The sequence below is a fragment of the Phodopus roborovskii genome, unplaced genomic scaffold, assembly GCF_943737965.1.
Source record: "Phodopus roborovskii unplaced genomic scaffold, PHOROB, whole genome shotgun sequence".
In the NCBI taxonomy this organism is placed as follows: Eukaryota; Metazoa; Chordata; class Mammalia; order Rodentia; family Cricetidae; genus Phodopus; species Phodopus roborovskii.
In genome coordinates this window covers 170,060-184,555 of record NW_026126606.1, presented here as the reverse complement: position 1 = coordinate 184,555, position 14,496 = coordinate 170,060, and the positions used below count along the sequence as shown (strand labels likewise).

General features: G+C 42.3%; 1 protein-coding gene across 1 annotated transcript in view; it reads right to left on the bottom strand.

Annotated features, from left to right (window-relative positions):
- Nol10 (nucleolar protein 10) overlaps positions 1–14,200 on the bottom strand; it is a 73,682-nt gene extending 59,482 nt beyond the window's left edge. Inside the window, exons 1-9 of the mRNA XM_051205944.1 lie at positions 14,066–14,200; positions 12,255–12,300; positions 10,483–10,581; positions 8,997–9,074; positions 6,873–6,910; positions 5,367–5,503; positions 4,421–4,486; positions 3,028–3,088; positions 1,136–1,221 (exon numbers count right to left, since the gene is read on the bottom strand). Coding sequence (XP_051061901.1) covers positions 1,136–1,221; positions 3,028–3,088; positions 4,421–4,486; positions 5,367–5,503; positions 6,873–6,910; positions 8,997–9,074; positions 10,483–10,581; positions 12,255–12,300; positions 14,066–14,131 — 677 coding nt within the window. The 5' untranslated portion in view covers positions 14,132–14,200. The remainder of the gene's footprint in view (positions 1–1,135; positions 1,222–3,027; positions 3,089–4,420; positions 4,487–5,366; positions 5,504–6,872; positions 6,911–8,996; positions 9,075–10,482; positions 10,582–12,254; positions 12,301–14,065) is intronic.
- Positions 14,201–14,496: the final 296 nt, after the last annotated feature.

Here is a 14,496-nt window from a genome sequence, read left to right as displayed (position 1 = left end):
GCCAGATATGTTACACAAAGAAACCCTATCTTGGTAAACAAACAAACAAAAAAGACCAGAGTTAAATTACTTTATTTTCATAGCTCTCCTACTAGATTGTCTAGTATCACATCTCCTATAGTCACTGCTTCTTATTTGAAGTAAATAGGCTTAAGATATATTATCAGTGACTCCTACAGATCTGTTTACTCTAAAAATTTATTGTTTAACACATAGAGTAAGATTTATATATTTAGGAAGATATGTCTTTCTAATTCTGCTCTTCCTAGTTTGTTTTCCAGGGAAACTACAGCACTGTGAATTGAATCTGCAGCCTTGCACACTCCACAGCCTTGCACATTCAAAGGTACTGCATACTCCCACTGAACTACATCAGCTGAGTCATTTTTAATATTTTTAGATCAAAGATATTCCATATAAACAGATTTTTCAAAGGAATTATGAACACCCACCCTAAAGGTAGGAAAACTTTGCAATAATTTAAGGGGTGCTTGATGTCTCTGCAGCCTGTGACCATCAGACACTCCACTCTCCCACATGGCACGCTCTGGCATGAGCATGTACTGGGGAAGCAGACAACAGTGAATACTGTGAGCCCAGAGGAAACCATTTCTGAACTGACTGCAGCAGACAAGCAGCAGGCAAGGATCTGTTTGAGGGTGGGTGATCTGCCTATACACCCCACAGCATACACTGGGCAGAGGTACCAACCTGTGAAGCCAGCCCACACAAAGATGCTTTCCTCTGACTTAATTCAATCCACTATTATGTTACAGGTTTTCTCTCTCCAAGAATTAGACCAACAAGAACAAGAAAAAAAAGTCACCACTTGCTTTCCTCCACCAGGGCATTCAAACACATTCCAGCCTGCTAACAGTAGTAAGGGGTCCTACCCAATCACAGATCCTACAGAACTGAAATATCAGTTCTCAACCTGCTCTGTGTAGTGTTGAAGAGAGGCCATCTGCCTGGCTTGCCTGCAGCTTTACAGAAAGAACTTTTAGTTACAACAGTCACAGACACTGGTGTCAGATGTGAGTCACAAAGAGTTCCATCCTCTAGCAGTTAACGTCACACTGACATGCTGACTTAAATCAGAAGGCTGATTGACAGACTGCAATTGATTGTTACTTACTCTGAATCTGCTGTGACGCTATTTAACGCACAGTCCAACACTCCGACTCTTTTTCTTACTCTTGGATCCCAGCATTCCACTCGACCCTGAACAAAGGAAAAATGAATTTTAAGTGAAAGCTGCTGCTAGAAAAATTTCAAACATTTACCAAAAATAAGATTTATTGCCACCAATTTCACGAAGCATCGATGCTGTTTTTACCCTATAATCTTGGTACTGTCCTGTTTCACAGTGAGGTGACTTACTTTCATAATTAGGAAACTAGCAATGAAAAAGTCCTAGCTATGCACACGAACCTTGGATTGGCTCCTATGGACAGAAGGAGCAATGAAGACATTGTATTTTATACAAATCATCTTATCAATGCGAAATTTCTTAGTAATAATAAAAGTATTTCAACTTTATGAAAAAGGTCTTCATGGTTTTGTCTGTCTGAATAAGGACCTAACTGCTGTCCAGGACAGCTCATCTTCCTGGGCTCAAATGATCCTCCTGTGCCAGCCTCCTGAGTAGCTAAGGCAATAGGATAGATGAGTCTTTACTTTAATCTGTATTATTTTGTACTCTTTTTTTGGCTTTTTGAGATGAGGACTTATATAGCCAAGATTAGCTTGGCAGTCACTATGTAGCCAAGGATAGCTTCAACTTCCGACTCTCCAATATCCAGTCAGTGCTGGGGTGTGATCTACCATGCTTGGCTTGAGCCACTTTTAAAAAATCATTTATTTATTTTATTTTATGTGCATTGGTGTTTTGCCTACATGTACATGAACATGCTGGATCCCCTGGAACTAGAGTTGCAGACAGTTGGAAGCTGCCATGTGGGTGCTGGGAAATAAACCTCTGGAAGAACAGTCAGTGCTCTTAACCTCTGAGCCATCTTTTCAGCCCCCTGAATCCTTACTTTTAAGAATTACACTTTAAATATTTAGGCATAAAATGTCACAACATCCATGACTTATTTTCAAATGGCTCAGAAAACATTTTTAAAATGTAATATTTTTATATTATATTAAGGGGGGAGGGTGTAGAATGCCATCCCTGAACCTTTTCAACATTTCTTCTTGGGTTTTTTTTTTTGTTGTTGTTGTTATTGTTCTTTTTGTTTTGTTTTATTATTTTAAGACAGAGTTTCTCTGTATATCCCTGGCTGTCTTGGAACTCAGGACATAGAGCAGGCTGGCCTCAGACTCACAGAGATCCGCCTGTCTCTGCCTCCTGAGTGTTGGGATTATAGGCATACACTACCACTACCTGTTTTCAACATTTCTAAAGGTATAAATTTTTTTTTCTGAAATATAAATGCTGAGAATTGATTAATTATTGGCTTGCCTAATTGACTGGCCTCACAATGCTAGGGAGATCTCTATTTTTAATTACATACATGTGTTATAGGTATATAACACTGTGTATAGGTATGAGCCTGTGGGTACATATGCCCAAAGAGACCAGAAGACGGCGCCAGATTCCCTGAGAGCCTGAGTCACAGGCAGTTGTGAGCTGCCCTACATGGGAGGAGGTAGAAATCAAATTTGGGTCCTCTACAAAAGCCATACACACTTCTAACAGTTGAACCATTTCTCCAGCCCCAAGAAATTCATTTTTGAATGAAAATAGAACTGAAGGCCTGGTCAGATGACTCAGTGGGTAAGGGAACTTGCCACCAAGCCTGACAGCCTGAGTTTAATCCCCAGGACACACAGGACACATACAGAAGAAGAAAATTAACTCCACTAAGTTGCCTTCTTATCTCTACATAAGCACTGTGGCAAGCATGCATATGTTCACACAAAATACACACATACACAAATGTAAAAACAGTTTCAAAGAAAAAAATGGAAGTGCAAACAAATGAAAACACATCTACAGAAACAAAGTCAGCAGCTGCTAACCTCTATAGTTCCTGTGGCGAACAAGCCATGTGCGGCATTTATGTCACAAACATTGTTCTCCCTGAAACAGGAAAGAAGTGTTAGAGAGCATCTGGTTCAGGGAAGAGGCACCCAATGAATCCTCTAAGTCTGTAGCCCACCCAAACACTGTAGACAGACAACACGCAGGCTCTCACCTACATGAAATCCATCAAGCAGGGCTTGGCTCAGTCACTAGAGCCCCCGATACTCAAGGTGACACTACCTGCCAGGAGGCCCTCCCTCTGAAATACTATTCCACCATGAGAAGAAAGGCCCTTCTATTGCCTCCAAGGCAATGCTGCATTAAGAACACAGGCCATCACTATGGTGATCGCAAGACCTGGGAGTGCAAACAAAGCCTCATTTTCTCACTCACTGAAGTGAATTTTGACCTACCTCAATGAGTTATTGTGAGGATTAAATTAAAGGACAAAATGTTCAACAGTATCTAGAGTATAAAGGAGACTTAATAAATAACAGAGGTTATGAACAAGAAATTAGGCAGCTGAAGAGGAGGTAATTTTTTTATTATGCAATAATGTATTATAAAGTTACCTTTTTTTTTTTAATTAAAAGCATTTTAAACCATCTTGCCAGTTTAGAAGTTTTACCACTCCATGTTCCCCTCTCCAAATCCTCTCATAGAGACAAGACAAAGTTAGTCATAAGTACAGATGGGTAGGAGTCCAGCTTCCCTGCCTACCTAGCTGCAGGGCCCTGCACAGGCCACCTATCCTAATGCAGCTGCAGGGCCCTGCACAGGCCACCTATCCCAATGCATGGAGACAGAACAGGCTCTGCCAGAACCAGCTGTCACTCAAAGTTGAATTCAAAAAAGAAAAGCACAGGTGAAACAATGCATGGGTGAAAACTTAATACTACAACTAAAAATAATAAACAGCATTTTAAAAGTCAGTCAGAAGTTGTTAAGACAGGGTCTCTCTATATTGCCGTGACTGGTTTTAAACTTGCTATATAGAGCAGGCTGGCCTGGAACTCAGAGATCTACCAATTCTGCCTCCTGAGTGCTAGGATTAAATGATAAGTCTTTTCATATGCAAGCTTAAACTTGTAAGGTATCATATGATCTCAGCAAATCTTTTTATTAACAACAGAAAACCCTGATTCCTTCACTTATTTATCTGCTGAGCAACAAACCTAGGGCCCTGTGTACACTGAGTACACAAGGTGGACTGATGGTATTGGGAAAAAGGGAGAAGAAATTGAACACCCTTCAGTTCTGATTAAAAACATGCTATCCCATTAAATGACAGCCCAGTATTGAATGCAACAATGTCATTTGATGACAACATGAGCCTCTGGCTCCATCTCCTGGGCAAAATCAATGCAGCAACACAACTGAAATACTCACGCAGCATCTGTTTGGAGAGGATTCAGGTACCGCCCTTGCTCTAAATTTAATCTGTACACTTCAGAGCTGCAAGGAACAAAGATAATCTGTGAGTAAATATAAACTTCAGAAGCACATACGTGAAGCCATCACACCGTAAGCCATTACTTCTCTCTGAGAAGCTGATAAAAACCTTACTCTAAATATATTCACTTTGCTTTTTAAGAATTTGCCAAGTTTTGGTGGTAGAGAGCTAAGACTCTTGCAGGGAACCCCCTCAGATTGCTCACAACCACCTGCCACTCCAGCTCCAGGGGAATCTCCCTCCACAGCTCAGCATTGGGGTTATTGGCCTGCACTGCCATGCCTAGCTTTATATTACAGAGAGGAACTGAACTCAGGGCCCCATGCTTGCACAGAAAGAAACTGACTCATTGAGCCATGTCCCCAGCCCCCTAAATAGTTTTTAGCCCAAGTCCCCAACTACATATGACATAAATGACAAAATACTGAATAAGCTTAAAGCAGGTACTATAAACTTGGGAAGTAAACAAAAACTTGAGGAACAAAAAGAAAAACAGACAATGGTATCTTGTAAACTGCAGTAACGTGGCCACCCTGTGAGGCTTGTGTAGGTTCCTGCTTAAACATTCAACAAGCACATATTCTAAAGTCAGGCCTTTAAAAAAGATCTTAGTAAGCAAAATAGCAGGTGCTAAAACATTACAGTAACACCACATACTAAACACCAAGTATCAACACATAGACTACTGGATTTTTGTTTGGTTTTGTTTGGTTTGGTTTTGGTTTTGGTTTTTTGCTAATCCCCTTTTCTAAGATGGATTCCTTTCACAGTAATGACACATCACTTTCTCTATTAAGGACACATAAACAGATAAAGTCTACAAACAATCTGAGTGAAGCTTGCTGTGTGAGAGGTGGGAAGAAGAAAGATATTGATCAATACCTTGCACCAACAAAGTAGAGGTCACAGGACGGGTAGTGATAAGAGAAGTCTCTGCCGAACTTGGGAATTCTGGTTTTGTAGTAAAAGCCTGATTGTGAGTGAAATTCAATGTATCTGTCATTATGCAAGAAGACGATCTGAAAAGAAAATAATCAAAGTTTGCTTAACTTTCAGCATCACCAAAACTACCAGGCAAGAAAACCTTGAATCTCCCCACCTCACTCTAAGCGTTCATATACACAGGCCTGTGTGCATACTCACAATGAGCACACTACAGAGGTGTGCATAAGGCCTGCATAGTGTCAAAATGCGAATCTATCAATACTAGAGAAGATGAGGTATAAAATCATACTAAACATCCAGGATAAACAGCTACTACAGCTGAAATGTTAAACTGTATCTCGTGTTTGGAGGAAGTAAAGCCAGAGGGAAGCCATGCCAGGTATGAAATTCAACTCTCTCTCTTCCAACATGACATCTGGCATTGTTTTGTTGAACTGGTTTTAACTGGTGAATATCTAAATGGCATCATGACACTTTATATTTCCATTTTAAATTAAGTAAGGGCTTCCCTGACAATTTATAAGTACTGAAAATGACCACAGAGCTGAAAGATGGACCAATGATAATAGGAAAAGAGGAGAAAGAAGTGTTTCACCACACTCAGAACTGTCCTAGCACAACTACACACTCTCTCTGGGTTATGAGAACTGAACAAACTGATGGCTTCCTTATCTCATATAAATAAGGAGATGAAGGCAACCTGGCAAACATGCCTAGGCTAACCTTAGCCATCAGAAACACAGATAGAGGGGCTGGAGAGATGGCTCAGAGGTTAAGAGCATTGACTGCTCTTCCAGAGGTCCTGAGTTCAATTCCCAGCAACCACATGGTGGCTCACAACCATCTATCATGAGATCTGGTGCCCTTTTCTGGCATGCGGGGATACATGCAGACAGAACACTGTATATGTAATAAAAAAAAAAAAGAAAGAAAGAAAGAAAGAAAGACAGATAGAGACTATCAGATGTCTGACAAAGCCAAGTTCTTTAGAAAAAGGTTGAGGCCCCATGATGCTAAGAACCAACTTGACATTAGCCGATCAAAGACGCTCTCTCCCAATGTTGTTTTAAAAGATACTATACATCATACATGCACCTGGCCAAAAATCGATAGAAAATGATAAATTAGCTATTACTACATAGTAATTTTAATTAAACACTGAAAATATTACAGAAATATTTATTAGGAAAATAAGTTCCAGGGCTGCAGGGATGGCTCAGAAGTTGAGAGCACTTGCTGCTCTTGCAAAGGACCTGAGTTCAGATTCCAGCACCCAAGCAACAGTTTCCAACCACCTGGGGAAATCTGATGCCTTCTTCTGACCTCCAAGGGCAACTGCACACATGTGGCATTCATTCACATAGAGACACACACACACACACACACACACACACACACACACACACACACACACACACACAAATAAGAATAAAAAGTAAATACCTTTGAATAGTCATCAGATAAAATCTCAAAGGTGACGACTGGAAAATAGTAATAGAAAAAAGAAACCACATTACCATCAAGAGGTCTAACAAAAACACAAGCTTCTTTCAAGGATTCTAATTGGTTTTAACTGGGGAATAACTTTACACAAATGCTGTGCTTGTCCCACCTCTATACAAACCAAGAAGAAAATTCCCACTAGAATTTTTTTTATAGAACTAAGGAAATTTACAAACTATGATTCCTAAAAATGTTTGCACTGCTTTAATGACACGTTCTAAACAGTTTTTAAGACTTCCAAACAGAAACTAAAGAGTGGCCTCTAGAACACTGCTTTAGCTGGGTGTTGGTGGCGCAGGCCTTTATCCTAGCACTTGGAAGGCAGAGGCAGGTGGATCTCTGTGAGTTTGAGACCAGCCTGGTCTACAGAGCTAAAGAGCGAGTTCCAGGACAGGCTCCAGAGCTACAGAGAAACCATGTCTTGAAAAAACAAAAAACAAGAAAGAACCCTGCGTTAAAAAAGGTAATAGTCTGGGAAGTCATGTGCTGGTTCATGCCTTGGGAGAAAGAGGAAGGTGGATCTCTGTGAGTTTGAGGCCAGCTTGGTCTACATAAAGAGTTCCCAATCAGCCATGGCTGCAGAGAGAAACTCTGTCTCAAAACAAAAAGAAAAAGAGGCAACAGTAGTTTTGCCTACACAAAGTTTACTCCAGGGGCTGGAGGGATGGCTCAGCTGGTAAGGGTACTGACTGTTCTTCCAAAGGACCTGGGTTTTATTACCAGCACCCACATGGCAGCTAATAGCTGTCCAAAATCTGATCTAACACCCTCACACAGACATACATGCAGGCAAAATACCAAAATGCACATAAAATAAAAATAAACTTTAAAGTTTACCTCCAAACAAACAGAGTAAACAGTTATAAATGGCACACACAGTTCCCAGAAGCAAAGGGTGGGACCACACACTATATCCCACTAACATCTTTCCCCTTGACCCTAAACACTAGACTAACTGATAAAATACAGAAGATTGTGACATGTGAGCATCCACAAATTGCACTTTAGCGATTGCTGCTGTGTCTGTACTTATCTCCCAACCATTGCTATGCGGCAGACTTTAGCTGTACAGAGTTGGCATCATAAGCATGGTGTTACAGTCATCACCTCTGGTCTCTGAACTCACTTCTTTGTGTAACAGGTTTTAGGGGTATTTGGTGCCAAGTGTGACAGCCTGAGTTCGATCCTGGAACCCACGTGGTGGAGGGAGAGAACCCCACCGTATAGCACACTTTGGGAGCCTGTTGCTGGTGCTGCAGCTCTGCTCAACACTGTGTGCTTCCTGATTCCTGGCGTGGGTTTGCCATGCTTATTTAGGCCTTGCTCTATCAGTGGACTGTTACGAGCAGTTTGCCCGCCAGCCTGGTCCCACAGCTGTGTCAGCCCCAAATAACACACAGAGATGCTATATTAGAGATAAAGATGTTGACCTGTTACTAGTGTTTCTTATTGGCTAGCTCTGTTAAATTTTAACCCATTTCTATTCATCTAAAGTGTTTCCACATGATCTTATCTTACCAGAGAGAGGGTCCAGACCTCTTCTCTCTCAGGTCTCTACATCTTGACTCTCCTACATCTCCCAGAATCCTCCTTGTCTCATAGTCCCACCTATCTTGCTTTCCTATTGGCCAACAATGCTTTATTCATTAACCAATAAAGAAACATATTTACAGAATGCTATCTTCTATCAGTGGACAGATCAATGAGGTCCTCTGCTTTTACTTTCTGGCCATGTGACAAAAGTTGCAGTGGACATTCTTCCTACTGCTTGTGTGCTTTGTGGAAGGTGAAATACAATTTCAAAGTGGTCTTCCATTACATACCTTACAGGTACTGAAATTATCAGGGCGGTTGTATCAGTTTATTTATGACCCACCGAGGGTAGCCCTGTGCATAGTACAGCCAAGGGTCCAGCCAGTGTGGGTTACAGCCTGGTAAGTGCAGCACCGTATTTAACTACTTAATCTACAGCAACCAGAACCCATCACACAACCTGTTTCCATTTTACAAAGCAGCATGAAGACAAATATAAAAAGCTGTCTGAGCTCACAGTTAGCCTCTTACCTTCCGAATCCAAGCACCTTTCAAACTTCAATGATAACTGATAGGTGTCATAACACCGAACCCGAGGTTTATAAGTTCCTATAAAAAAAAAAAAATTAATATGATGCAAAACCTAAGGATACATGTTTCACAGTCACTCCCTACCTACAGAACTGGTGTATGTCCTTTCTGTCCTGAGGTAAGATAGTTGTCATCAAATCAAAGAAAGGGCTATAATAGCATCCCCACACAAGCATCCCAGACAAGCATCCCATGCTTGCAATGAGGAAAAACAAAGATCAATTTTTTAAAAGCAAAGTGGGACATTATAGGAAAAAAAGAGGAAATCCTGTTTTCTAGCATGCATCAAAACCTAGAATTTTATTTAAAAATGAAAACTCTAAAATGTACCCAGCACAGTAATGCATGCCCATTATCCCAGCAGTTAGGAGGTGGAGGCAGAAGACACAAGCTTAGGCCAGAGATGTCATCCTGCCTCCTAAAGCAGCAGCAGCAGCCCCTCACAGAGCAGAGCAGCATGAGCCTTTGGGCCCACTATTGGATGATGGTATTAGGAAAAGCTATTTGTGCAGGGGCTTTGCTGCAGCTGTGTTTGTTTTCCTTTATATGTCTGCATCTCCAAGAGCAAATTTTACCCAAAGTATTTTAGCTGCAAGTCCTAGGAGAGTAACAAAAATTGAGGCAGTGGCAGGGCCAGAGAGGAAAGGACTAGCACTACAGAAGTGATCAGACAGCAAGTCCACTGCCTCTACAAGTTCCAAAGGAAAGGTCAGAGAGGACTCTGCAACCAACCACACTGTCCCATGACAGCCACTAGATGCATATGTAGCTCTTTAAATTAAAAGCAATTGAAACCAAACCTTCAGCGGTGGCCCATGTCTTAGAACCCAGTACTTGGGAGGCAGAGGCAAGCGGATCTCTCTGAGTTCCAGGCCAGCCTGGTCTACAGAGCTAGTTCCAGGACAGGCTCCAAAGCTACACAGAAAAAGCCTGTCTTGGAAAAACTAAAAGAACAAAACAAACAAACAAAAAAACAAAGCTGCTATTCTGTGACCCACTCTGAAAACTCATCAAAAAAAAAAAAAAAAAAAAAAAAAAATTATGTATCGGGCTGGGCATCGGTGGCTCACACCTTTAATCCCAGCACTAGGGAGGCAGAGGCAGGCAGATCTCTGAGAGTTTGAGAGGCCAGTCTGGCCAGACAGAGAAACCCTGTCTTGAAAAAAAAAAAGTGTGTGTATATATATATGTATGTGTGTGTGTGTGTATATATAGATAGATAGATAGATAGATAAACATAGTAAACTATTCAAGACACAATCTAGGTCGCAAGTAAACAGATGCTCATTTAATTCTTGAGTGTTTCTATGAGTCTGAAAATGTTTATAAGAAAATGTTGGGGTAATCAAAGAGGGTGACCCCTTCTACTAGAGCATTTCCTATTATGGATGGAGCACAAGCAAACCGTAACATCAAAGAAGCTTACCTGTCGCTAAAATGTACTGTCCATCTTTCGACACCTTGATAGTGGTACACACAGTGGGCATTTCAAAATCCTGAATGAGTTCAATTCTCCTACGAACATCTACAAAGAGAGAAGGGGGTAAACTTCTCAGCATGGGATCAGGGGAGGACAGAACATGAAGGAGAGGCATAGTTACAACCTGAAGGCTCCCAGCCCTGACAACAAAGCCATCACACCCACCTGGCTTTCTTATTAGCTCCTCCCTGTTAATAGTTTGGATCTGAAATGCCCAGGCTGTTACACAGAGAAAGCCTGTCTCAAAAAACCCTAAAAGAAATTAACAGAGTCCATGGTAATTCTCACCTGTGAGCTCCTGCCCTCTTTGGTGAAGAGGGCCCAGGCTACAGGAAGACCTAGCACAGCCTCTGTGAGCCACACTACTAACACTCACTCTCACAAATTAGACATCTTTTCTACCAGCTTAAGAATCCTGACCGGCTGCTATATGAATATGACTACTGTAAAGACTGCTTATCTATGATGTGCTTATGCTTTGTCTATGAAACCTAAATATTAGGATTAGAAGAAGGCCTGGGGGGTGTGGCCCTGTGGTAGATCGCATGCTTACCCTGTGTGAGGCCCTGGGTTCAATCCATGGCACCATAAAGAACAAAAGATTCAAAGACTGAACCACTTGCATTGCTAGACACCTATTAGTCCTGAGCAGGTCAGCGAACAGTTCCTTCCCATAAATAATCTGAATTTATCTTGTTACACAAGAGCACACTGGAGGGGGGGGGTCAGATAAAATCCAAATCTGTAAGCTCTGAATAGCCTTTGTTTCCTCAGGAGTTAAAAGTCTCATTTTCTACCAACTTTAGTACTATATAAAGTCCACTCTTCCAAGAAGCTTGCCAAAAGATCTCAATCTCACAGCCAGAAACCTCCCTGTGCTCAATTTTTAGAGACTCGGTTAAATGAAATCTACAAGAAGATAAGTTTCCTCTCATCTACAGCACCTGAACTGGAAAACATGTAATGGAAATAAAGTGATCAAAGTCGGTTAAGTGAAAAACCAATCTCATTGTTTACACTCAGACATTTTACACATGCAGTTCTTCTCTTTATATATATAAAAAAAAAGTTTATCATCTCTATTGCAACACTGAGAGATTCAACTAACAGATAAAGACTCTGACACACTAGGAACAAAGCAGTTACAGAACTGTTGGGAAAGACAGCCCTCTTTGGGCCTCTTGTGTTTCTTCGCATCTTGCTTAGTGTGGTAGTCCGACAAAATTCTAGTCATTTTTAGCGCAGCCATGTCTCCAGGTTACTGGCAGCTGAGAAATCTGACAGATGAGTTCACAGAAGGGCAGGCCTGTTTACTATCTGCTAGCAAAGCAGTGGTCTTCCCACCTTGGGGCTCCTCTCTGAAACACAGACCCACTGAGTGCATGCCTCTTCTAAGCTATGCTTAAGCACTCCCAAGAGACCCAAGAGGCAACTGGACAAACACGCTGAAGGTCGTACTGTCTGTGCATTGTGGTGAGTACTGAAGTGTCTCTGACCCAGGAACCTTAATGCCATCCATGAAACCAGGAGGGGCTAATGTGTTAGCTTGAAAGGGAGGTGAAACTAAGTCCCACACCACCAGCAAGACAATAACATCCAAGAGAGAAGGTTAGAAAGCTTATTCTCCACACTCCACACTGGGAAGCCAGACAGCTGAGGACACACACTGTTACATGGGCCGCTGACAGCTGGAGCAGGGGAGCACGGTGAATACTCACCCACATCCTTCTTCTGCAGTGCTCTCTTCTTCCTGTCAGACAGCCACTAGGAGAAAACAGACCTGTGCTTTAAAATGCACCCCAGCTGTTCCCTGCTTGGAAAATAATAAAGTTCATTTTATAAAATGCAAGCTTACAAGGAATAATAAAATGGAAAGTGGGACTTTAGCTTCTTTCTTCTTTATTACTTTTTCTTTTTGAGACAGGACTTCTCTATATTGCTTTGGAGCCTGTCCTGGAACTCACTCTGTAGACCAGGCTGTTCTCGAATTCACAGAGATCCGCCTGCCTCTGCCTCCTGAGTGCTGGGATCAAAGGCATGCACCACCACTGCCCAGCAAGAGTCCCATTTTCAATGCTAGCATATTTTCTGAATTTTTAAAGATACGTTTACACATACTAAACAAATGTTTTGTACAGCTGTTTTATAAAGCATAAAAAAGAACAGAACTAATTGTCTAAGCTAAGAGAATCTAGAGGCTCTCAATGATGGGCTTTAGTTACTATACAGAGTGGGTGTCCCCCATGCATGTGCATGTTCTGTATGTCGAGACAGAGTCACACTATGCAGCTCTGAACCTTACAAACTCACAATCTTCTGGTCTAGGCTTCCCACTGGGAAGGACCCTTTGTTGTCTCTTTGTTGACTAAAATCTATTTCTTACAAAGACTAAGAATAGACACATGACTGGCCTGGTAGACGACCCTGGATAAGAAGTGATGCTTTTTACTCATGCATTCATGAAAAGCAGGTAGCAATGATCAGTGATATTGAGTGACTGGGTCTCTACTTGGGCAATTTTACTACCCAGAAAGCTTACAACAATACTTGAAGATTTAGTCTACCATCACAAGTGATCAGTGTAACCCTGGTAGGTACTGGGTATGGACCACAGACACTGGCAAACAGCCTATAAGACAACACCAGTAACAAGGAATTGTACAGCTCAAAATGTCAATAAATTCAAAGTTAAGAGCCTCAAAGAAACAAAAAGGATAGTATATGCTATTTTCTTGTTTGATTGGGTTTTCTGTTGTTGTTTGTTTGTTTGTTTGTTTTTGTTTTCCAAGACAGGGTTTCTCTGTTTAACAGTTCTGGCTGTCCTGGAACTCACAGAGATCCACCTGCCTCTGCATCCCAAACGCTGGGACCAAAGGCATGCACCACCACATCCTGGATACATACTACTTCTCAAGGGGCAAAGCCAATGTACTATTCTTAATAGACATGGCAGAATAATCTTTAAGAGAGCCTGGGGGGTGGACCAGAGCTTTCCTTCTCTCTGTGCGGTGAGTTGCTACTTACTCCCTGTGGCTATATTGCTCTGATTGCATTTCAGGCAATTAAAGGGTGGAGAATCGTTTCTAGACAGCATGTTCTCACATGAACCTAAGACAAGCAGAACAAGGCTGTCTTAAGGTTTCTATGCTGTGATAAAACACGATGACCAAAGCAACTTGGGAACAAACTTATTTCAGCTGCACTTCCACATCACGGAAGTCAAACAGGGCAGGGACCTGGAGGCAGGAGCTGAAGCAGAGGCAGTGGAGTGGAGCTGCTTACTAGCCTGCTTTCTTATAGCATCCAGGACCACCAGCCTAGGGATGACACCACCCACAATGAGCTGAGCTCTCCCCATCAATCACCAATTAAGAAAACGCCCTACTGAGAGACCTCACGGAGGCATTTCCTCAACTGAGGCTCCCTCCTTCTCAGATAACTCCGGCTTGTGTCAGACATTGGAAAATTAAAGATCCATGATTAGGGCAATGAGAGGGGCGAAGGCGACGACCAAGGGATGAGGACTCACCTCAGGGAGGGACTTGCCGCAGCTGAGGCTGTAAATCTTCACCTCGTTGAGGCTCGAGACCTGCATCGCGGCGCGGAGCAGCCGGGGCCCGGCAAGCAGTCACAAGATCGCGTGCCACTCGCGTACTTCGGCATCCGAATCCCAGGTGCACCGGCGCGGCGTGCCGGGGCTGGCGCGCGCTGATGACGCACTTCCAGATGCCGGAACGTGCACGCTCATTTGTACTCCCGGAGGGTTGAGGCGCTGAAGCAAAGCGGATCCGGTCTGCAGAGACGTGCGGTGGCTGTGGGGTCGGGAAAAAAATGAAATAAAAACTAAAGTGAAAAGGAAAGTCGTGCGAGAAAGCGTGAGGGGAGGGAGTAAGTTGAGTCCGATAGCCTATGAATCAGGTACGTGACAGTAATAACAGCAGTTAGTTAACATTTATAGAA